The sequence below is a fragment of the Panthera uncia genome (assembly GCF_023721935.1).
Source record: "Panthera uncia isolate 11264 chromosome C1 unlocalized genomic scaffold, Puncia_PCG_1.0 HiC_scaffold_3, whole genome shotgun sequence".
Taxonomy (NCBI): domain Eukaryota; kingdom Metazoa; phylum Chordata; class Mammalia; order Carnivora; family Felidae; genus Panthera; species Panthera uncia.
This window is the reverse complement of record NW_026057584.1, coordinates 71,088,945-71,113,703: the sequence shown is the minus strand read 5'-3', so window position 1 is coordinate 71,113,703 and position 24,759 is coordinate 71,088,945. Positions and strand designations below refer to the sequence as shown.

General features: G+C 35.8%; 1 protein-coding gene across 2 annotated transcripts in view; it reads right to left on the bottom strand.

Moving 5' to 3' along the window:
• Window positions 1-24,759, bottom strand: part of LOC125911871 (lymphocyte antigen 75-like) — a 135,453-nt gene that overhangs the window by 52,455 nt on the left and 58,239 nt on the right. For both annotated transcript variants that reach the window (XM_049616108.1, XM_049616109.1), the window contains exons 17-28: window positions 23,186-23,221; window positions 22,627-22,802; window positions 21,695-21,762; window positions 21,344-21,423; window positions 20,624-20,763; window positions 18,575-18,680; window positions 17,989-18,149; window positions 11,156-11,285; window positions 9,701-9,927; window positions 5,647-5,812; window positions 3,804-3,971; window positions 2,351-2,467 (exon numbers count right to left, since the gene is read on the bottom strand). In XM_049616108.1, the coding sequence (XP_049472065.1) occupies window positions 2,351-2,467; window positions 3,804-3,971; window positions 5,647-5,812; window positions 9,701-9,927; window positions 11,156-11,285; window positions 17,989-18,149; window positions 18,575-18,680; window positions 20,624-20,763; window positions 21,344-21,423; window positions 21,695-21,762; window positions 22,627-22,802; window positions 23,186-23,221 (1,575 nt within the window). The remainder of the gene's footprint in view (window positions 1-2,350; window positions 2,468-3,803; window positions 3,972-5,646; window positions 5,813-9,700; window positions 9,928-11,155; window positions 11,286-17,988; window positions 18,150-18,574; window positions 18,681-20,623; window positions 20,764-21,343; window positions 21,424-21,694; window positions 21,763-22,626; window positions 22,803-23,185; window positions 23,222-24,759) is intronic.

Sequence of the window (24,759 nt, the reverse complement as noted above, 5' to 3'; positions counted from 1 at the left end):
ACCTGCACAACTCTGTGACTGTCTTAAAGGCCATTAAATTGTACATCTTAAATGGCTGAATTGTATGATATGGGAATATATCTTATTAACGCTTTTGGAAAAACAAGTTGCTAGGCCTATTAAAATCATAAATTGGCATAAAGAGTGAAGTAATTATAAGGTACGCATACCCGTTGTTGTCCTGGTTGTTTGTAGCTTTCCTGATTACCATCTTCTGAGGAGAGATACCTAAATATCTGCCTGCAGCAAAGATACACTAGAAATACTGTACATATGATTGGTTCTTGCTTGCTGCTTTCTATCACCTCCTGTCTCCCAGTCACCCTTTCCTTCTTCCCAAATGTTAAAGTTACAATTTTCTGGACAATATGATGGGCAGTGATATATTTCTAAAGTTGTTATACAAAAGGGTCACTTTTTCACTTGGCTTGAAGTATCTTTTAGTTGATAAGTGGCTTCTTTTAGTAATTTCTATTCATGGCCCTATTTTCGAAAAGTCTGAACTTTTTAAAAAACAAAATCCTTTGTATAGGTGGTATATATAATTAAATATTATTTAAGATTAAAGTAATTTAACAAATCTATGGGTGTGAATCAAGCCAGTAAGAATTAAATTTAAACTAAATTTGCTATTTGCTTGAAACATCTTTCTATATGTCACTCATATTTCTACATATTTTAGTCAGAAATCCTGTTACTCATACAATTTATAAAAGAAGTTAAGATTATTAAAAGGAAGTTTACAGATCTGAAAATGCTTTTTGGAAGAAAGAATACATTTTCAGGTGTTTCTGATAATATAACTAATAAGGTATATCAAAAGGTAAAATTGAACTCTGTATCCTGGGTACGGTCTCCACTGGTTCCTATGGCATCAGTTTCCTCAGTCATTTTCATGTACAGCTGGGAACTTTCCACCTAGTTTCTCTCCATTTTTTCCCCCTTCCTTAATTTTGAGGGTATTCAAGTGTCATTGGAGAAAAGATTTGGGCACGGAAGTCCTACTATGATGAATTCATCTTCAACTGGCAAGCTAAGTCTTACCTATTGCTTGATAGCTTGATTTTTGTTAATTCATCTGTAAGCCATAAATATTTAAGAAAAACTTTAGCAACTCTAAGAAAGAGTCAGGTTAGATAGAAAGGTGAAGACTATTTTTAAAATGGTTATATTTGAGGGGCGCCTGGGTGGCTCAGTCGGTTAAGCAGCCAACTTTGGCTCGGGTCATGATCTCGCAGTCCGTGAGTTCGAGCCCCGCGTCGGGCTCTGTGCTGACAGCTCAGAGCTTGGAGCCTGTTTCAGATTCTGTGTCTCTCTCTCTCTGAACCCCCCCCCCCCCGTTCATGCTCTGTCTCTCTCTGTCTCAAAAATAAATAAACGTTAAAAAAAAGGTCATATTTGAGTAATTTAGCTTCTGCCTATGGCTATCACTGTCCCTTGTCTCCTAGTAAGCCCCACCCCCTTATTGGGTAAATGTATGCTTTTGATATATTATGTCCCAGAGTGACATTTTTCCTAATTCCAAACTTCTATGATTTTCAGGACATCTGTAAGTAAGTATTTTTCAAAACTGGCACAGTTCAAAACTGCTTTTTTAAAGCAAAACTGCTTTAAAAAATTTCATAGCAATTATACCTTGGACTTGTGGTATTCAGTCCCAATTTCAAATATTCTATCCCACTGTCAGACTGTTTCTCATTTTTCTAACGTATACTCTAAACCAATGCTGTAAACCAAAAGGTGCAACATTAATAGAAGTATAATTCCATTCTCACTCATCCCATATTCTTAGGAGAGATATAAAGTCAATATCGAAGGTTTCTGTGACAGTGTGGTCATTTTTAGTTAGTCTTAAATTGCTAGAAGGAATAGTGGAGAAAGGAAATTATTTTCTACCATGTGACTCTAAGCTTGGTGGTAAAGGCATTTTAATGGCAGATTAGAGATACAAAAACTGTCTGGTATTTATGTAAGTTCTGCTAAGTGCATAATTATAATTTTGTATATCGTAAACACATATGTTGAAGAACTATACATCTGTAGCTTGATAAGTAATTTATTAATTTATTAAAAAAATTTTTTTTAACATTTATTTATTATTGAGAGACAGAGAGTGACAGAGCATGAGCATGGGAGGGGCAGAGAGAGGATGAGACACAGAATCTGAAGCAGGCTCCAAGCTCTGAGCTGTCAGCACAGAGCCCGATGCGGGACTCAAACCCACGAACCACGAGATCATGACCTGAGCCAAAGTCGGACGCTTAACCGACTGAGCCACCCAGGCGCTCCATTGATAATTAATTTATAATGAAGTATGAATATAAAGAAAACCAGTAGATTTATAACTTACTTTCATAAGTTATACCTAATGTGACCCATAAAGCCATATTATTCAAGTGCAGAAGTTGCTCAAGAACAAAGTTATTCTCTTTTTCATCTCGAATACTCAGAACATGTGATTTTGGATCTGTTAAAAAAAATAGTCAATAATTTTAATAATTACTTATCTAGAACACTTTGATAGATTTAGAAAATTTTATTTCCTAGTTTAATAAACTCTAAAACAATATTGAAAAATAAGACAGATGTGTAAATTAAAACTATCTCATTGTATGAAAATGAATAGATTAATAAGTTTTCAAACATTTTGATGTTAAATTTTGACATTCTGATGTCAAACATTTTGATGTCTTATAGCCTAGTATAAAATTATAGCTGAGTAGAGAATTTAAAACATTGATTTGCTTCACTTTTCCTCCATTTAAATCTTGTTTCGAATTGGTACAAATTTACACTGGTAAAGATACACTGTCAAAAACTATAATAAATATAACCTCTTGGATGGTCTATATGCTAGATCTTTTTCTTTAGAGATCACTCTGATATTTGGATTATAAAAGTTTAATATTTCCCAGAGGGTGTCCCTCAGGAAATTAGCAGGAATTTCTCAGAAAAAGACTAGATGGATAAAAATGTCACAAACATTAATTAAACAAAGTTAAACTACTTCATTTGTGCCTGTACTTCTTAAAGTACATGCTAATATATATTTGATAATGTCTAACAGGAAACAATGGCATGTAGTGTTTCTCAACCTTGCTCTTTTTCAAAGGATTCTTTTTTGTAGACTATCTCTCAAGACTAGTTTCTACATTTTTGGGAATAATGGTTTGATATTTTCCATAAGAACTTCCCACAGTTCCCAGGTCCACTGCTGAGAAGTCATAAAGCCTCAGTGGATCTCACCGACAATATCTGGAGAGTCCTGAGAGCCACAAGTGTGAAATATGCATTTCTTTTATGCAGAGCTCTTCTTTGCTTTCATTTACTCACCTGAGCTTTCAACTATGCAAATTTGCCTATTTTCACTTCGCCTGTAGCCTCGCTTGGTTGAACATCCAGTTCTCTGCTTGCTAGTGTCATTTCTGTGTCTTTTAAAGTAGAACTCATTTTGTTCATACATGTAAAGACAGACTGGTTCTCTAATGGATAGGTAAAGGAGTAGCCCCTATATTCTCCATTTTAACTAAACACAAATTTTAATTTTTTGTTGATAATGTAGAAATTAGGAGATGAGTATTTTTGAAATCTAGTCGCTAGTGCTAATTAAAAATATTTATAACACACTCAGGTGAGACTTGTTTTTTTAATGAACAAATGTAATGATTACTCATAAGTTGCTCAAGAACAAAGTCATTCTCTTTTTCATCTCAAATACTCAGAACATGTGATTTTGGATCTATTAAATAAAAAATAGCCAATAATTTTAATAATCACTTATCTAGAACACTTAAGATACTTACTCAGATTCTGGCATTTAGAATGAACTTCATCTGGTGTTACTGCATGATATTTAGTCTTTCCTACCATGAAATTGTAGCAAGAGTTCTGAAATGGTATCCACGGAGTTGACAGAATGGGAGAGGGACACTGAACACTGTCAACCGGTTTGATCTCTTTTTCAGTCTCATCTGAAAAAAATGACAATGGTAAGAATTCTAATCTTAGATTTAAATGTTAAATCCTGTTCAGAGTAACTAGGCTTGATGTGTAGGGAATATTCAGGAAGCCAATAAATAATAGCTTAATGATGCCTGTTCTGTTTATACTCAAATATAATGTGACCTCTTAACTGGCTTTCTGTAGGAAGGAGTTTATTTAACATAATTTCTTTCCCCTGCTGTGGAGTGAGTGGGAGAATATAAAACAATAGGTCCTATTAGGTTAAATGTTGTTTCTGTATTCTTGTATCACCAAACCTCAAATACAAGGGGCAACCTCAGAGACTACACAAGGATATTAATAATAGGCACCTAACTATAACTTTGGGAACTCATCTTTAAGTTTCTGGTTACTGGTATTTCTCTAATTTTAATTTTTTTACTGTTTATTTATTTTTGAGAGAGGGAAAGAGCACAAGCGATGGAGGGGCAGAGAGAGAGAGAGACAGAGAGAGAGAGACAGAGAGAGAGAGAGAGAGAGAGAGAGAATCCCAAGCAGGCTCTGTGCCGTCAGCAGAGAGCGCAATGCAGGGCTTGAACTCACAAACTGTGAGATCATGACCTAAGCTGAAGTTGGACACTTAACCAACTGAGCCACCCAGGTGCTCCTTTTCTCTAATTTTAAAGATAAATTTTAATTTTTATTTATTTATTAAAGGTACATTTTAATGAAATATGTGATGTTCTAAGTTGTTGCTTTAATGAAAGCAAACAGAAATAGTTGAAAATGTGATTATGGCTTTTATTATGAAAAAGACATATACTCCAGGAGATGCAAATATAGATATACTCTACTCAAAGTCAACAAACAGATTTAATATGCAGTAGAGACCATCCAGCATGTCTCCCAGGTTGCAACAACTCCCTTTGGGAAGTAGTCTTTTCTTTCTACTGCAAACACACACATGTGGGCCTCTGGCAGCTGTAAAACTACTTTACTCTGACTGAGCTAGAGATTGCACACCTTACTCTAGCGAGGTACATCAGATTCTAAGAATTTGGAAAGTATAATTTAGGGATAGTCAATCCATCTCCAGTTATGGCTATCATTGAAAGCTACAGAGCTGCCATGTTTTACCATGCACAGAGAGAAGCATAAAGTATATAAAAAGAAGAGTGCGGGTCTACAGAGAGAAACAGAAAGGACAGGTGGGAGACGGTATCTCTGGGTTCCAGATTCCATTCAGTTTCTGATTCCCATTCTTCATGAGGCTCAGCGATATCTTCATTTTTGAGGATCTAAGTGTCCCTTTTGGCTTAAGCTGGCTTGAGCTGGTTACTGTTACCGGCAAACAAATGAATCTTAACAGTGACTCTTAAAAAGAAAGATTAGTTGTTGATCATAAGAATTACAAAAAAATAATTCTCACAAATATGAGTTTTCTATAGAACATAAACACAAAATACATACAAAATGAGACCAACGGGAGTTAAAACTCAAAGGTCAAGTACCATTGTCAGCTGACAAAAATAAAGATATAACATGTCTAAAATAACAAATCAATGACAAAGTATTTAATATATAATAATTCTACTTGAATTTTCACAACAAATTTTGTTGTAGAAAAAGAACGTGATTATAATTTCAAAACCAGATTTTACAAAACCACCCCCCCATAAATTAAAATATTTAAAATTAGCATACTTCCTGGATAGTAGCAAATAGCACCTGGTTGCTGATGCTCACAGTCAGATGTCTTCCAGAAACCATCAGTGTCTAACATCACACAGTCTTCAAGTTGATTATTATTTTCAACCCAGCGGCTAAATTGAAGATGTTTCCCATCTGACCAACCATAGTTGAGTTCATCCTGTAAGCAGCCGAAATACAGTTCAAGTGGCAATACTTCATGATATCTCCTTTGTATTATTTCAACCCTCATGCTCAATCTAATAACTTTTAATTTTATCTTATATTTAGCACATAGTTACACAGCACTTACCACGTGCCAGGCACTGTTCTAAGTGCTTTGCAAAGATTAACTTATTTAATCTTCCTAACAACCATATGAGATAGGAACTTTTATATTTCTTTCACAGATGAGGAAACTGAAGGCATGTAGTGTGCCCAAAGTCACATAGAATGTATACTGCAGTGCTGGGATTCCAATCCAGGCCATCAGGTGCTAGAGTCCATGGCCCGAGTCATTATGCTAGGCTGCCTCACACATAGTTGGAACTATTGGTTGTTGCAAGTCAGAAAAACAATTATGTGGTAGTGTAAAGAACATGGGCTCTGGAGCTACGCATATCTAGTTTTGAATTCTGGCTCAGTCCCATATTAGTTTTTGATTTTGAGTTTACCTTGCCAAGTTTCCATCCCCTCATCTATTAAACCGATATGACACTTAACCTCTCAGGGCTGGAATTCGTGGGGTAACGTATAAAACATGTAACTCAATGGCCAGCTGGTGCACAGGAAGAGCTACATAAATCTTGGCTCTCTCCCTCTAACCCTGACTCAGGCCTTTTGGCTCTCACACTGCTATTTTTACACTTGTCTTTGTAGAAAAGCTTCCTCATTCACTAAACTCTACTGTGCACTAAAAGTCTATGAACATCTATCTTTACATCCTGACAAGGGCCTGACCACCCACCTATCTTGAGGGAGGCTTTACAGAATAGGTACAAAAGTCCAGGGTACAGACCTGTTTGGGCTTCCCCATGGTGCTGTCAGAGCACCAGCCCTTATACATTGACCCAATGAACTAAGCTGTCCTGAGGCCCAAGGCAATTCTGCATCCCTGGTTTATTTGGAATACTGGGCAAAGGCCACACACAGTATCCTTAGTGAACCATAAATAACAAACATGTTCAGGCTTCAATACCACCAACTGTTTCATTCTGAAAACTGTTCTCCACCAGAGTTCCAGTTGTAACCTTGTGGCCTAAGCCTCTGACCTCAAATGTGCCCTTTGGCCATGGGATGTTGCTTGCACTTGGTTATTACCCTGGATTTCTTCACCTTTGTTGCACTCACAGCAGGTCTTTGGAACTTCTATTCCTCATAGATAAATCACCGCACCTTCTATCTCTCTGCTGATTGTGATCTCTCTTTATTACGACTGTAAGCGTCTCTTTACTAAATTCTTGACCTTAATTGATCTTAATTAAAACCTGCCTTTCCCAAGGGAATAAGTTCCTTTCAACACCCACAAGGGAAGGCTGTTTATTTTTCCATTCTCAGATACCGCAGGGCTATGAGAATGGGATAGCAGGTTATTTTTTATCTCCTTCAGTCATTTCCTTTGAGGTTTATGCAAGCTCCCAGATTCCTTGCTCTCTCTGACATTCACTGAGGACTTGCCTCCTTATTCCCCCCTGATATTCACTGGGGAGATACCCCATGTCTTGCTCTGTCCTCTTGGTCCAGCCATCGACTTACAGACATTAATGTTCATGTGGGTAATTCATCCAGCTCCCAAGCCTTCTTGACTTCCTCTCTTTCTATGTATTTCCACTTCTGTGTACTTGAGTGACCCACTGCCACCACCACAGTCTGAACTTTATATAAACCAGAACTGCCGTGAGCCTTAGTTCAGGCCAACATCATTTCCTGCATGAATTTCTGTAAGAAATCTCCTAACTGCTCGCTTCCTTACCCACCCTCTGCCAGTATAATTCTTCTTAAGTAAAAATCCGATATTGTCACTACCAGGTTTAAAATCTTTCAATACCCTTCCATTGCTTTCAGTGTAAAATGTATCCTGTCCATGCTCCAAAGATTTAAGGCAGCTTATGCAAATACATAGTAAACAGCTACATAGAATATGTTAAAGAGTGAAAGAAAAAAGAGAAACATAGGTACAGACTGAAAATAGGGTAAGAAATAAGGCCAAAATCCTTAAGTGGTGAATAAAAAGTTACAAAATGGTATGATTCTAATTATCTTAAAAATATACACGTGCGGGCACCTAGGTGAGTCAGTTGGTTAAGCGTCAGACTTCGCTCAGGTCATGATCTCACGGTTTGTGGGTTCGAGCCCCGCATCGGGCTCTGTGCTGACAGCCCGGAGCCTGGAGCCTGTTTCAGATTCTGTGTCTCCCTCTCTCTCTGCCCCTCCCTCACTCGCACTCTGTCTCCCTCTGTCTCAAAAATAAATAAACATTAAAAAAAAATACATGTGTACATAGAAAAAACTTGAGGGATATATATCAGATTACTAAATCATATTTATCACTAGTTACTGGGATTATAGGTGATCTTAATTTTCTTTTAAAAATATTTACTATAAATTTACAAATTTTCCACAGGGATGGTATTGCTTTTGTTTCAAAAGGTTAAAGGTGATTGAAACTAGGAAATGTAATAACTTATTACTACCCTCACAAGAGACACAATGATGGGTTTCACATAAACCCAAACACTGAAGAGGAAATAAATAAAAGCAATGTTATGAAAGAATTGATATAGTAAGTCTTAAAAACTAGTTCAAGCTGACGATCTGGCTCTGAGAGTCTCAGAGAAAACATTCAAGCAATTTCTAAATGCTAGTTTTAACTGAGCTTCTAGTACATGCTAGAATGTACTAGATTCATTTGGTAATGAATCCAAAATTTGTCAAAGGTAATGTTTACTTCTGAGTCTATTTTAAGTTTTTTCACCCATTCTCCAGTTCAACTCTGGGTGTGTGCTAGGACTAAATCACTTTCAATCACATTTTTTTCCATGCAGTCCTAAAACCATCTTGGTATATACCACATTGGTATATTGAGGGTTTCCCCAAGGTATATATAACTTAGGTTTACTTCACAATGTAAGGTACTCTTCTGTCCTACTCTGCCAATTGCCTTCTCTCTGAGAGTGAAGAATACTGGTTTAGGGGACATTTATCTAACAAGGGCTTCACCAGTCATGCACTGTGCAGATGCAGGGGGCAGAGTTCACATCACAATCTTTGTAAATGGCACTCCCTATGCAGAGCATATTATATGCAGCCTCACATACCAGCCCTATATTTTACCCTTCAATACATCTCAGTGGGCAAACATAGAGAGCCTAGAACAGAGACAAAAATGACCTACAATGCTGACAGAAATACTACAGCTTTATTTATTATTTTTTTTACTATACCTTTATTTAGAAAAATACTTATTAATTATAGCTAAATGCTTCAGAAGCATAAATGTTCCTGTTTATGTAACATGTTTGTAGCTTAGCACTGAGAATTAGCAGGAGACTAGTATTCTTTGCTGGGCTGTGAAATAAACTAGAAGTACTTAAGACATCTATCCAGGATCAGGCCTTGAACTGTGGTGAAACACTACTCTAATCCACTTTTAGAGAGGCTTAATTGTACTCTGCTGATTCTGAAAAGGATAAAAAGACTCTTCATCAGAAGCCACAGTACTTCTACACACTGGACCTCATCTGATTTAATTCTTCTCTTCCTCTCTGCTTTTCACTGGCTGGGGAGAGATGGCAGTTCCTGCTTCTAGCTCAGTCTTTTACTAGAATAAAAAGAAGTGCTCATCTACATATGTCCACTAGAACTTCTCCTTAATCTAAACAATAAAGCGTCAGAACTTTCAACAGTGGAAAGATGACTACCACTAAAAATTATACACTTCATGAAATTTACTCAGTGGAGTAAGATTTTACAACCTCTGGGTTCTTTTGGTCTGGTATGAGAAATGCTGTGCGCAACAAAAATTTCACGTTTCGTCAGTCAATCCTGGAAGTTGGGACTGAAAACTTACGTCTCGACTGGAGAGTCCAATCCATAAAGAAGAGTTATGAAGGACCGTCTGCACAGTTAGGAACGCCTGCTGGTAAGGGTCTGTGATGCTCACCAGGTGCATGTTATCTTTCTGACACTCCTTCAGAGCATCAAACCAAGTCAGACTCTTCGGGATTATTTTGTACAAATTATTTAGATACTTTATAGTGTCTGAAGTATTCTGCAAGGTCTGTCTGCTTTCAATTTCTGTGTGTAAAAGAAAAAAAAACACAAAAACCACCCACTCTGCAAGGCATGGGACATTTCTTCATTTCTCCATAAGTACTTTAGATATTACTTATCTATTCGTTTATTTTAGATTTTCGTTGGGAGAACTAGGTATGGCTTGGTGTATACCTTAGGCAAATATGTTTGAGCCGCATCTTTTTTTTTTTTTCTAAAATTGGAACAAAATTGTTTTTGTTAATCTGATTTAGGAAGGAAAAAAGGCATAAGTAAAAGTAGGCTACAATGAGATTACCATTTCAGATTGGTATCAAATACCTCCTTTGTTTGAACTCCTTTAACAAGAGGAGGTGTTAGGTATTCCCTTACAAAGTTTTAATCTGGGAGAGCTCCCATGAAAAAAATGTACAAAACAACCCACAAGAGGATATATTGAATTATTATTTTACAGTACTTCCCTGAATAAAGCAGTTACTAAACAGTATGAGACAAATGACCATAGGTTAATTAAACAAAAAGTTCCTTAGAAGCACGTGGATTATCTACTTGAGGTTCTCATTACATGATAAAGCTTTTTAGAAATTTTATTTATTTTTTTGTTTATTTATTTATTTTTATTTTTGAGAGAGAGAGAGGGAGGGGCAGAGGGAGAGAGAATAAGAATCTTAAGCAGGCTCCATGCTCAGCACAGAGCCCAATGCAGGGATCAATCCCATGGCCCTGGGATCATGACCGGAGAACAAATCAAGAGTTGAACATTTAAGTGGCTGAGCCACCCAGTCGTCCCCAAAGGTTTTGTTTTTTTTTTAATCATTTATTAAGAACATTGTGATCAATGGAAACAATGTGATACTTTTGAAAAACATCTTTTTTGAAAATATGGACCTCTTAAAAAAAAAACATTTTTTAACATTTATTTATTTTTGAGAGACAGAGACAGAGCACAAGCGGGGGAGGGGCAGAGAGCAAGGGAGACACAGAATCCAAAGCAGGTTCCAGGCTCAGAGCTGTCAGCACCAATACTTAATTTTGATATTTAATTAGGTAAAGCAATGACACCTGAAAAAAAATCACATTCCATTTGAGATAATCTGACTCACTGAACCAATATGAGTTTAGCCATGTTGAAAATTTAGGGAAGCTATATGTTTACAAATTAATATTAATTCATTCATAAGATTTTCATGAAAAAGTAGTGTATATATCTAACAGCATAAAGTAGCATAGTTATCTAGATGATAATTCATACCTGAATATCTCTGACAGAGAGACAGAGTGTGGTGCTCACTGCAGGAAGTAAAATTCCATGTCCCAGTATAAGGCGACTTTTCGAGGTTGAGCATTATAGCACAGTGGTATTGGGACTCTTCCTCAAAAATCTAAAGGAAAAGGCAAATATGTACAAATAATCATGAAACTACCTGTCTGAAGATCCCAGCAAGAGAACTTTATATTCCAAATTGGATTTTTCGTCCTATAAAAATTTCATTAAGGAGCTGACTGTGAAATCACAAGAAAATCCTCCAAAAGTTCCAAAGAATGGGAAAAGGGCAATTAACTTTAGAAATTATAAAAGAAAAAAGGAAAGGACCCAAATAAGTAAAATCAAGAATGAAAGACAGATCATGACCAACACAACAGAAATAAAAACAATAGTAAGAGAATATTTTGAGGAATTATAAGCCAATAAAATGGGTAATCTGGAAGAAATGGACAAATTCCTAGAAACATATACACTACCAAAACTGAACCAGGAAGATATAGAAAATTTGAACAGACCCACAACCAGTAAGGAAATTGAATTAGTAATAAAAAATCTGCCAAAAAAACAGGAGTCCAGAGCCAGATGGCTTTCCAGGGGAATTCTACCAAACATTTAAGGAAGAGTTAACACCTATTCTCTTGAAACTGTTCAAAAAATAGAAATGGAAGGAAAACTTCCAAACTCTTTCTATGAAGAGTTTCATAGGTTCGAGCCCCGCGTCGGGCTCTGTGCTGACAGCTCAGAGGCTGGAGCCTGCTTGGGATTCTTTGTCTCCCTCTCCTTCTGCCCCTACCCCACTCGCATTCTGTCTCTGTCTCTCTCAAAAATAAATAAACATTAAAAAAATTTTTAAACAGATCAAGAAAAACTGGTACAAGATTAAAACTCAATTATAGTAATATTTAACACTCTGCTATCATTCTTGATATTTCAAAGCAAAAAAAGTAATGATGAATAATTTAATTTATTAGATGTTTTTAAATTTTTTATGTTGACAAACTGTATACTACAACAGAGTACTCACCTTAAAGCTTTGATCCTGTATCTGTCACTATAAAAACATCCATAAACATCTATTTAGATTTCATTCTCTGATCACAAATCAATAACACTAGGTATAAAAATTTTTTCGAAGTATATTGTTCCTATATTTTTTGTATGCTTGAAACATATCACACACTTAGAAAAATAAGAAAAGTAGGCTTATCCCAGGAGTTACAAATTTTATAAAAACACATACACACGTGTTACACAATAAACATGGAACTGAAATAAAATAATTATAGGAAAGAATAATATCACCAGGGATGTGTGTAAAACTTTTTTACAGAGGCAAATGTGTATTATTATTAAGTGTTTTATTTGAGAATAGTTGACACACAAAGGTACATTAGTTTCAGGCATACCACATAGTGATTTAGCTTCCCTATATGTTATACTATGCTCCCCACAAGTGTAACTACCATCTGTCACTATATAATCCTGTTACTCCTGTAACTTATTCCCATAACTGGAAGCCTATAACTTCTTCTTCCCTTCACCCCGTTTGCCCACTCTCCCACTCCGCTTCCTCTGACAACTATCAGTTTGTTCTCTGAACAAACATTCAGTTTGTTCTCTGAACATTCAGTTTGTTCTCTGTGTTTATAGGTCTGACTATCCTTTTTATTTGCTTATTCATTTGTTTTGCTTTTTTCACATGAGTGTTTTCCACATAGGAGTGAAATGGTATTTGTCTTTCTCAGTCTGACTTACTTCCCTTAGCATAATACCCTCTATGTCCATTCATGTTGTCACAAATGGCAAGATCTCATCCATTCTTATGGTTGTGTAGTATTTCTGTGTGTGTGTGTGTGTGTGTGTGTGTGTGTACCACATTTTCCTTACCCATTCATCTATCAATGGATACTTAGGTTGCCTCCATATCTTGGCTATTGTAAATAATGCAGCAATAGATATAGGGGTGCATATATCTTTTTGAATTTGTGTTTTGGTATTTGGGTGAATACCCAATAGTGGAATTCTGCAAATATATATTATTAAATGTATTCTGGTTTTTAAAGGAAAGATGAACTAAGAATTGAATACAGGAGATTAGAAAATGAATAAAAATATAACTCCAAGAAAAACAGGATAGAAAATGTAGTAATATTTGTAAATGTATCTTAAGCAATAGGAGTAGAGAGGGGAGAAGAGGGAAGAGGAAGCCATTAACACACCAATTTTGTAAAAATCTGAATAAGAAAAAGCAAAAACACAATCAAATTAAGATATGGAGATTTAAAAAGATAATAGTATACACAATTTTATTCTAATACATTAGAAAATCTAAATGAGGGGCACCTGGCTGTCTCAGTTGGAAGAGCATGAGACTCTTGATCTTGGGGTTATGAGTTCGAGCCCCATGTGGGATGTAGGGATTACTTAAATACATTTTAAAAACTTAAAAAAAAAAATCTAAATGAAGTAGGCAACTTTCTTGAAAACTACAAATTAGCATACTTTTTATAAGGAGAAACAGAAAATCCAAAATGTACCAGTAACTTTGGAGGAAACTGAAAATTACTATTAATAGTTCATTTTAAACACTATGTGTCAGAGAGCTAAAACCTTTAAATGAATTGTCTATGTAATTCTCACATTGTATTGTAGGTGTAACAGTGTCAGAATTTACAGATGAACAGTTGAGGCTTAAGAAAAATTAAGTGAACTTACAAAGGCACACTAAATGGCTGGATGGAATTCAAACGCAGACAATGTGACTCTGGAGTTTAAGCACTCAACCACTACACCAAATCCTTTTATTATTAAAGAATGATCTCTGAAAAGTAACATCACATGATTTTTTAGGTAATTCCTTCAAACTTTCAGGGAAAGAAAATTCTCCAGGCTGAGTCATAATTTCAAAACATAAAGGCAAAAAGCTACCCAGTTCATCTTACGAAGCTGATGTAATCGGAAAAAAAATCCGACCACATAGCATAAAAAAATCAACTCTGTGAACAGAGATGAAAACATTCTCAAATAAAATTCTAATAAATCCAATTCAGTATACTAGTAAAATAATAATCCATTCTGAGCAACTAGATTTTATAAGAAGATGAAAATGGTTTACTATAGCTATACCACAATTTTAGCAGATGCTGGAAATAAGCTTCAGAAAATTCAGTACTTATTCTTGAATAGAAGTTCTAAATAAGCTAGTTCTAGAATGATAAAACTTAAACAAAGAGTAGGCATCATATATAACAATGAGAGACTTCAGACAGTCCAGAAAATACAGAGCAAGTCTAGGTTGGTGGTTATTACTTCTGGTAGTACAACAGTTCTGGAAGTCCAGCCATATGTGGTGAAGCATGGACAGGTATTTGAAGATTATGATTATCTGATTAGGAAACCCCCCAAAAAATCTAGCGAAAAACTCTGAGAAGTACTGAGGCTTTTAGGAAGATGGATGCCTATGAAATACATATGTAAATATACCCAAATAATAGCTTTCTGCCTGTCAGAAAATCAAGAAAAAACCTGCCATTCTCAGAGGCAATGAGACAGAATTACAAAAACTTCACTGAGGGCTCTGAAGGAAGACTTGAGTAAATGGAGAGATATAGTACACCATATTTTTAAATTGAAAGGTTAATAAAAAGATGTTAATTCTCCCTAAAATGTTGTCAAATTCTCATCAGAAGTTTTTTTAATTTAATTAGTTTAGTTGGAAATTTACTAAATAATACAGTTTGGAAGAATGGACAAGAATAGCTAAAACTATTGTTTAAAGGTATACATAAAGGATAACTATTCTTATTACATTTTTTTTAAATATGGCAAAATTATAGTATTTAGATCCGTGTTATAGCTATGTAAGAGCATATCACATACACACACATTTAATATATAATAAAGGAGGCATCCCATATTGTCTTTAACAAATGGAAGTGTATTTAATAAACGATGTTAGACAGGACTAGGGAAACGCCTTAAGTATTCACTGACAACATAGACAACATACCATGGCTGTACCATGCTGTCAGGAAAAAAAAGGCAAAGAAAATATAAGCATATATTTAAGTAACATTTACATGATGAGCTTTGTAATCTAATAGAAATGGAGGAAAAAAAGGAAATAAACAGATTTGAATATACACATATGCAAAAAATCAAAACTTATTTCTAGAATATTTTTGGTATTCAGAGTTTAAAAATGTACTGGAATATTTTTAGTAAACACAGGAAATAGAGAGTTAGCATGTTTAATATTTACAGTTATAATATCATAAGAAATACATGAAGGCAAGAAAGAAAAAAGAAATATATGAAGGCTTTGATAAATATTGGCAAAACATAACATTTATACTTGATGAAATTCAAATTACTACTGAACTTATAGAACTTATTATATATAATTTATTAGATATCAGAGAAATATAAATAAAAATATGACATATTTAAATTACCAAATTAGCAAGAATTTTTAAAAGACAATGCCCCTTGCACCTGTTGGGATGAACACTGGATGTTGTATGGAAACCAACTTGACAATAAATTTAATATTAAAAAAAAAAAAAAAAGACAATGTCCCTTACAAGCAACATAGTAAAGAACCTAAGAACACTGGTTCTGTGGAATCTTGGACCTAGATTTAAATGTGACTCTGACACATTTAAATGTGCATGGCTGCACAATTGGGGGTAAGTTACAGGATTCTTTCTGTTTTTACATTTCTAAGATAGAGGTGGGGTAATAGTCTTTTTCACATCTGTCATGCAGATTAAATGAAATAATGTATATGATGCATTAGCAAAGTACCTGACACATATTAGATGTTCAACAAATGTTAGAAATTGTTAATATGTTGCTATGGATAAAATGGCAATCATAATATATTGCTAATAAGAATATAAACTCATAAACATTTCTGGAAAGCATTTGGTGATCAGAGCTTTATAACTACTTACATCTTTTGATCTGGCTATATGACTTCCAAAATCTATCTTAAGGAGGTAATTTGAAATATAACCAAAGATTATGCACATAAACGTTCACTATAGCACTATTTATGATTGTGCAACAATGGAAACAACCTAAATATTCTCACATATCTATCCTGAAGTATTGTGCAACTATTAAAATGCTTATCAAGTATATCTTTTAATGGTATAAGAAACTGTTATATAATACTAAATAAGGAAAGTAGAATACAATAGTATGTATACAGTGGTAAACAGACTGTGATTTTATCTATGTCAGAAAGATAATATATGAAAAAGCCCTAGAAGGAAAAATGCTGAAATACTTATTGTGATTTCCTAGATGTGGGTTCAAATATAGTCTGTGACTCATTTAGTAGGTTGTGACATCAATTCAGTAGATCTTGACTCACATATGTGATAATGAAATAGGATTGGATAGGAGAAGGAGAATAGCTTAGACTAGACTAGACTAGAATAAAATAAAATAGAAGGAAAATATCAGTGGGTATATGCTGTAAGGGTAAGTACTGTTTCTTGAAACATCTGTTTCAATTCAGTATTATATTTATATTCATGTACTAAATAGTAATTTAAATGTATTTTTTACTATGGGGTTATGGTTGAAACCTTGAAAGCCACTGGCCTAAGTATAAGTAGAATCAGGTTGACAGTTTTCTTTATTGCATTTACTCTTCTACAACTTTCAGATTTTCTATGATAACCAAGCATTATTTTAATATTTACTTTGTACATAATTACATATGACTCAGAGTTCCCTTTGCCACCAACATCTACCTTGAGCAAAGTTATACTGCATCAGGAACATCAACTGTTGTCTAGGCATACCTTTGGAATTTGACTTTAAAGTTAATTTCTTAATCTTTGCCATTGTGCAAAGGGTGGTTTATATCCAGCAAATAGGGAAGACAGAAGCAGGGGGCAGCAGAATCATGGTATAAGGTAACTATTGTTAACACAATGCTTTTTTCCCTTCTATAGCTTCTTTGTGTGTAGCTGTTTGGGAAGAATGATCACTAATCACCAATTTTGTACTTTTGGCCCCAGAAGACAGCCCCCAAATCCCAAAATGTTAATAAAACATTTATATTTGCTTCTATTTGCATCTCACTCCTTGATGGCTTATTGTGGTTGTAAAATAAGTGTCATGGAGTCTGAAGCTACTGTGAAAAACAGGGGCATCTGCCTGAATGCTGGGGAGCTCCTGTTCTTCTTGGGACAGTTTTATTGACATATTACTCATAGGTGATATAATTTACCCATTTAAAGCACACATTCTATAGTTCTTAGTATATTCAATTATGTAACCATCACCCCCAATCAATTTTTAGAACATTTTTACCACTCCAAGAAGAAATGCCATGCCCTTTGGGCATCACCCCCAATCTTTCCTTCCTCCTTAGCCTCTGGCAAACACTAATCTACATTTTATCTTTAAAGATGTGCCTGCTCTGCACATTTCATATAAGTGGACTCATAAAATAGACCTTTATTCTTTTTTTATATGCTTATTTATTTATATTGAGAGAGAGACAGAGAGAGAGAGTGCGCGCACATGGGGAAGGGACAGAGAAAGAGAGAGAAAGAGAGAGAGAGAGAGAGAGAGAGAGAGAATCCAAAGCAGGATCCACACTGTCAGCATGGAGCCCAATGCAGGGCTTGAACTCATGAACCATGAGATCATACATGACCTGAGCCGAAGTTGGACACTTAACCATCTGAGCCACTCAGGTGTCCCAATAGACCCTTGTTATTATCTTAATCTAGTAATTTATGGAATACTTGGGTATGTCACAAACCTATATAGATTTCTGATTCAAAAAAACTTACATTTGCTGGTATTTTCAGCCTCCAACCAGACAGCAATGGGTGAAAGTTACTGTATGTCAGCTCCCTGTTATCTGTCCACTTGTTTATCCTTTCATAGGCAGTCCAGCGCAAACCAATCCATAATGTAGCCTCCATATCCGGAAGCAAGGATGTAATAAAATCTGTCAGAAAGAGACTTTTTTTAAAGCATTTGACTTATTCAAATTAAAGATATATTAAAAATGTTAATGAATATCTCTTGCTTATCTACAAAGATAGTCTTTTACCTATTCTGTAAAATAAGTTTATTTATTTATTTTGAGAGAGAAAGAGAGACAGAATGAGCAGGGGAGGGGCAGAGAGGGAGAGGGAGAGAGAGAGAATCCCAAGCAGGCTCTGCAATGTCATTGAGGAACCCGATGTGGGGCTTGAACTCACAACTGCGAGTTCACAACCTGAGCCAAAACCAAGAGTCAAGTGCTTAACTGACTGAGCCACCCAGGTGCCCCTAATAAGATTTTTTAATATGCTAATTCCCCACGGCCTCCCCAAACTATCTTGGCTCCCCAGATCAGAATAAAACATGTTTTCAGAACAATGCTGCTACCTTGTTCTCTCTGGCTCAACACTGAAGGAAGGGTGCCACCATAGGTATGACAAGTATCACTTGCTTGAGAAAATGTGAGAGACTTGGGTTTGATTTTTAGAAAACACTGCAAACAAAAAACATGAAGAATATTCTTATGAAGAATAAGATTCCAGACACAGGAAAGCTCACATAGTAGGTAAACACCTCATCTTTTCTTTATTTTTTTTTAAAGAGAGAGAGAATGAGAGAGAGAGAGAGAGAGAGCACAAGCCAGGGAGAGGGACAGAGGGAGAGGAGAGAGTGTTAAGCAGGCTCCACGTTCAGCGCAGAGCCTGATGCGGGGCTCAATCCCATGACTCTGGGATCATGACATTAGCCGAAATCAAAGGTCAGAGGCTTAACTGATTGAGCCACCCAGGTGTCCCATAAACACCTCATCTTTTAGAGGGCTGCTAATTTTTGGTCTCTGAGAGATGAAAATTTACAAAGTAGTACTATATGAATGCAGATCTCTGCTCTCAATATAAACAACTAGAGTGGTCTATTAGTGAAACTATTTTTTTTTAAACCTCCCATTTATTTATTTATTTATTTATTTATTTATTTTTTAACGTTTTATTAATTTTTGAGACAGGGAGAGACAGAGCATGAACAGGGGAGGGTCAGAGAGAGGGAGACACAGAATCTGAAACAGGCTGCAGGCTCTGAGCTGTCAGCACAGAGCCCGACGCGGGGCTCGAACTCACGGACCGTGAGATCATGACCCGAGCCAAAGTCGGCCGCTTAGCCGACTGAGCCCCCCAGGTGCCCCAAAACCTCCCATTTATTGAGTGCTTCCCATGTGCTAAACAGTTTGCATAATATTATCTCATTTAATTCTCACAACAAATGGGGGGAAACTGAGGCACAGGGCAGTTAAGTAACTTCTCCAATGAGTGAAATAGCCAGACAGTGGTATGGTCAGCATTTAGATTGTGTTCCATCTGACTTCAAAGGCTGCATTCCAAATCATCACCTCCTTACATAAAAACAGATATTTTAAAAGAAATCACCCCTGTTTCTTTTGGCAGGATATTTTAATTCAAAATTACACCAACTATGTAAATTAATTTAGTCCCAGTACCTTGGGGAAAAAAGATTGTACTACTTTTAAAATTAATATCTTAGCTTTAGTACAGAGCTTTCAGTTGTCAGACACATATCTTCCTTTTTCTTTTTGATATTATGATCACATTAGTATGGAGTAGTATGCTCTAAATTGTGTTTCTTGAAACATTCTACAAAATGCTTTCTTTCAACTTCCTTACAGACTGCAGTGGCCAATGAGCTATATAAATCATCATCATCGGATGGCTTCTAGAAAAGACCTGAGAGAGAACACTCTGAACTTGAGCTTGGACGTTTTATTATGCTAAGGATGGCAGAGCAAAAAGACAAAAGGAGCCATTTTTGAAGATGTCATGGGGCTCTCACACCAACCCCAGCCTGCTTATCATCAAACTTCTCTTAGTAACAGAACAGATGTTTTAACATACTATAGCAATCTCTCTACTTAGCATTTCCAAAGAGATACATATACCAATACAGATTATGAATCTCAAAAGAGGCAGATCTAGAATGCTCCCTTTGGAAGCAAGATCAATGATGAGCATTTTGTTAGCATATGTGTAGTTCCCAAAAAGTAGTTTGGGGAATGCTGGTCTAATTTAAGTGACAGATACTGCTTGGATGTTTTCTTTCAGTGGGGAATATTTATCAGCCAGAAACTGTCAGTTTCCTTCATGCTATAGAGAGAGTCTATTTAAAGTATTACAATCCATTGACAGATCAATATCAGCAATTTAAGTTTAGTAGCAACAGAATAGGAACACAGTACTTGGAAAGACCTGTAGGCATGCCTAACTTCAGAGTCAACTTGGTTTCTGAAATGCAGAGGGATCAGGTGAGTTACTGAAATATGCAGAGGCTATCTTAGTGAAGTTATCTGATGGGCTGCGTTCTGCCACAGGCCATACAACCAGCATGAAAGCAATCATCATTTGTACAATGTAGCAATTCTCTTTTTACCTTATTCTGAAAAGCAATCCAATCCCCAGAGCACTGTATTTTAGCTGCAGAATCTGGACTATATTTTTCTAACGAAGAGACATTATATTTTTCACAGATGAAGGGCAACTTGGTACTACAGTCTGCAGGTTTATTTAAGTCTGAGAAATGAAAAGCAGGATTACTGTAGTGAGAATTTTCTGTTCAGCAAATTTTAAAAACAATCCAGTAGTAAAGAAAATCTCTTCAAATCAATCTTTCCCAAACAGTTAAAATATATTCCTTTTCTCCTCTAGCCATTTCTATCTACTATAATTATCAGTAGGTTATAGTATACCAGTGTTGCCGATAAAAATGCACACATTTGGTATAATGACCACTGTTACCACAGTTCCTGATGGCAAGAAAATAGGTTGAAAGTGAAGGCTAATGAAGGGGAAAGAGACCTAAACTATATTTAGAATTGCTACCTGTTTATCTTGGCAAATTTGTTTATAAGCTTGTCAGTTATGAAATTGGTAAGTTTATTTCTAAGTAACTGCTTTAGGATAAAGTCAAAATATTCACAGTGAAAAGCACCTTTATCTGCATTTGGAATTTGAGCCATAGTCATTAGCAATAAGCCAAAACAAGATGAAGCAACCAAACATATAATCAAAAGGAAAACAAGGTTAAGCTAGTAATTGAACCTGAAGTTCACATATTACATAATTAACATTAAAGGATTTGGAATTAATTTACCGCTAAACCAAGTCTTGGCAGACATGTACAAGCATTCCTCCCGAAATGTTATAGGAAAGTGATGCCATAGATATCGTGAGCTGAAAGAAAAGGAGAGATTTCACAGCTCATAACGTAGTTACATGTTCCATTCTGTTTTTTACTGTAATTTTACTTCTAAATTTAATGTTATGCCATTATTTTATACCACTTTTTTCTTAATGTTAATATGCAAAAAGACTTGGTTTCTCTAGTCTACACAGTTCACAGATTAATGTTCAAAACAAATTGCAAATAGCAATCCCTTTTCTAAAGGGAATTTGGGCCTTCTTAAAATGACTTTACAAAGGCAGCATCAATTGTGTCACATACTTAAGAAAGTGACGATCTATGGGCTGTTCGGCAGTTCTCACCCACCACTTCTGTTCATCACCAGATATCTGAAAAACAAACCAACCAACCAAATCACCCATCCTTACATGTGTTGACTTTTTTAAGAGAGTTTTGATTTACATACCCTATCTTACCATAACCACAACCACTAAAATTTCCAGACATTCCTTGGTCTCTAACTTATATACACCAGGTCCTTTCACCAAAGAAGTAGATGAAAACTTCTGTATATTCACTATGTGCTATTTTGCATACAGAAAATATGGTCACTGTAATAACAGACATATGTTAATTGGATATAGAGGATATACTACAAGGAATTATACATTTAAAAATATAAAAATTATTTTTCCCACAAAGATATTTTGCAAAGTTAGTTATTAGAAGAAACAGAAACTCAACTATAAAATTAACTTTTACTACAAAAGAATTAGAGTAATTTATATTATCTATTGATGTTCATCTTATAAATTGACATTTATATTTAATCTTGAATATTTTAAAACATTGTGCAGTTCTATTTAACTTTTCTAACATGAAATGATGAATTTGGATGTTGTTAGGCAAATTTTACTTGAAAGAAACATTTAACTTTTGTAGATTTTGGCAAGATTTCTGAAATATGTTTTTTTTTTTAACATTTATTCATTTTTGAGAGTGAGAGAGATAGAGCAGTGGGGGAGGGGCAGAGAGACAGAGAGACACAGAATCAGAAGCAGGCTTCAGGCTCCGAGCTGTCAGCACAGGGCCCGACGCGAGGCTCGAGCTCATGGACTGTGAGATCATGACCTGAGCCGAAGTCGGACGTTCAACCGACTAAGCCACCTAGGCGCCCCAATAAGCTGAAATATTTTTTAGTGGAATAAATAATGAAAATAAGAAAAAAAAATTAATATATTATCTCAAATTACGTTTGCTATTTTGTTTTTGATGGCTTTTAGTCCTGTCAAAGATGTCAGTGTAGCCAGGGAGCTGTGATTGCTAGCACAATACAGCACAGCTTCTTCATAGTTTAAGTGAGGATCAGCAACAAACCAATATTCACTCCCTTCAATGACAACTGGAGGTCCATGAATTCCAGCATGCTCTAAAGAAGAAGAAGAATATCAGAATTATGTACAAATCAAAATGCAGCCTCTAAACACAAATTAATATTCAAAACTACTTATAAATAGTAATCCATTTAGATTATTGGCTCTCTCTGGCCAGGGCAGTGCTGTCTGCAAGGCACCAAGGATTGTTGAGCCAGTGAGAGATACAGCCAGCCTTCTGTACTCACAGAGGAGCACAAATCCAGCCTCAAAGTCTCATTCCACATCAGCCAATCACCTTTCCTGCCTGGAGATACTTCACCTCCATTGAAGATGTGATAGAAAAGCTGGCACTTAGGCCATGGCTTAAATAATTAACTAAATACATTATTGAGAAGGTAAAAGCAGCTTTGGCTAAATTTTAGCTTCCTTAACTTACCTGGATTGTACCAGTCTGGTGTTTTTGGAGTAAAGCCTATATAAGAAAGAAAGCAAAAGGCTTAAAATTAGTACCCAATTAGAGATAATGTCAGTAAGTGCCTTTAATCTAACTCAAGAGGACTTGCAGAATTGCTGAGTTTGACCATTTATGGCCAAACCATTACCTTTCATATTATGATTGCTTCAGTTTGAATTTCGTGGGGCCTAAGCTAAAGCTGCTTTAGTGGCAATCAAAAAAGCAGATCTATTACTATTAACGTATTACTAGCAGTTCTCTACCTTATATCACTAAGTCACAAAGGAAGACTAGATGGATAAGATACAGTTAATAATTAGAAAGTATAAATAAGCAAATGAGTATATCATATACATTACATATGAGCAGTAAGGAATAGGCACCAAGACAATCATTGTAGGATGAGATTATTCAGAAGCTAACTACTTCTCCATCCAACGCAATTTGAGTAATTGTTCCATAAACCTGGGTTAGTTGAGTTCATTGTCTTAGGATATCCTTGTAAACAATGTAGAGTAATTCAGTACTGAATTTTTTAAGAAGCTTTTTTAAGAGACAAAGCTGGGAGAAAAATAATAAAAATCACCCAGAATTCCTAGTTGGAAACAGAGAAAATACAGTACATTACAAAGAATTTTCATCTTTGAAGTTGAGCGGGTCAGTTTCCAAATGCCCTCAGACCCTTTACTGCTGTGGGACTTTGGATTAGCTGTTTAACTCCCTGAGCCTCAACTCTCTACTCTATAAATAAAAAAACAAGATTCTGCTACCATACTCACAAAGACTGTGAAAATCAGCTTAAGACCACGCCTTCAAAAGTACCCAGACAGTTGCAGGGCAGAGTAGCTTCCCCAGAATGCTTGTTGCCTTCTTCTCCCCAACTTCTTTCTTTCTTTTTTTTTTTTTTTTTTTTTAAGTAGGCTTCACTCCCAGCTCGGAGCCCAACACGGGGCTTGAACTCATGACCCTAAGATCAAGAGTCGGTCAAATGTCATGCCATTCCAAGGCAAAGATATAATTTGATGAATCTTATAAATTACAGGGCAAAATAGCTGTTCTTAATTTCACTGTTGTATCTGGGCCTAATGGACAGATGACCCTACTTAGAGGACTGTCTATGTATCTAACATCTTGGGTTTCTCTCTGTGAGTCGTTCTCTGCATACTGGGTAATTTCTATCAACAATGGGTCAAATCAATTAAAAATATACATAGTTTCTTGTTTGTAATCTCATCAAAAAATTCTGTTCATTTGTGTCTTGGGGGAAGCTATGTCTAACCTTGAAATTTCTTTAAATTAGTGAGAAAAGCAGAATGCAAATTTTTTTTTCTTCACAAGATTACGTATGTATGTGCAAGTTATCAAGAAGTATAGGGGTGCCTGGGTGGCGCAGTCGGTTAAGCGTCCGACTTCAGCTAGGTCACGATCTCGCGGTCCGTGAGTTCGAGCCCCGCGTCAGGCTCTGGGCTGATGGCTCGGAGCCTGGAGCCTGTTTCCGATTCTGTGTCTCCCTCTCTCTCTGACCCTCCCCCGTTCATGCTCTGTCTCTCTCTGTC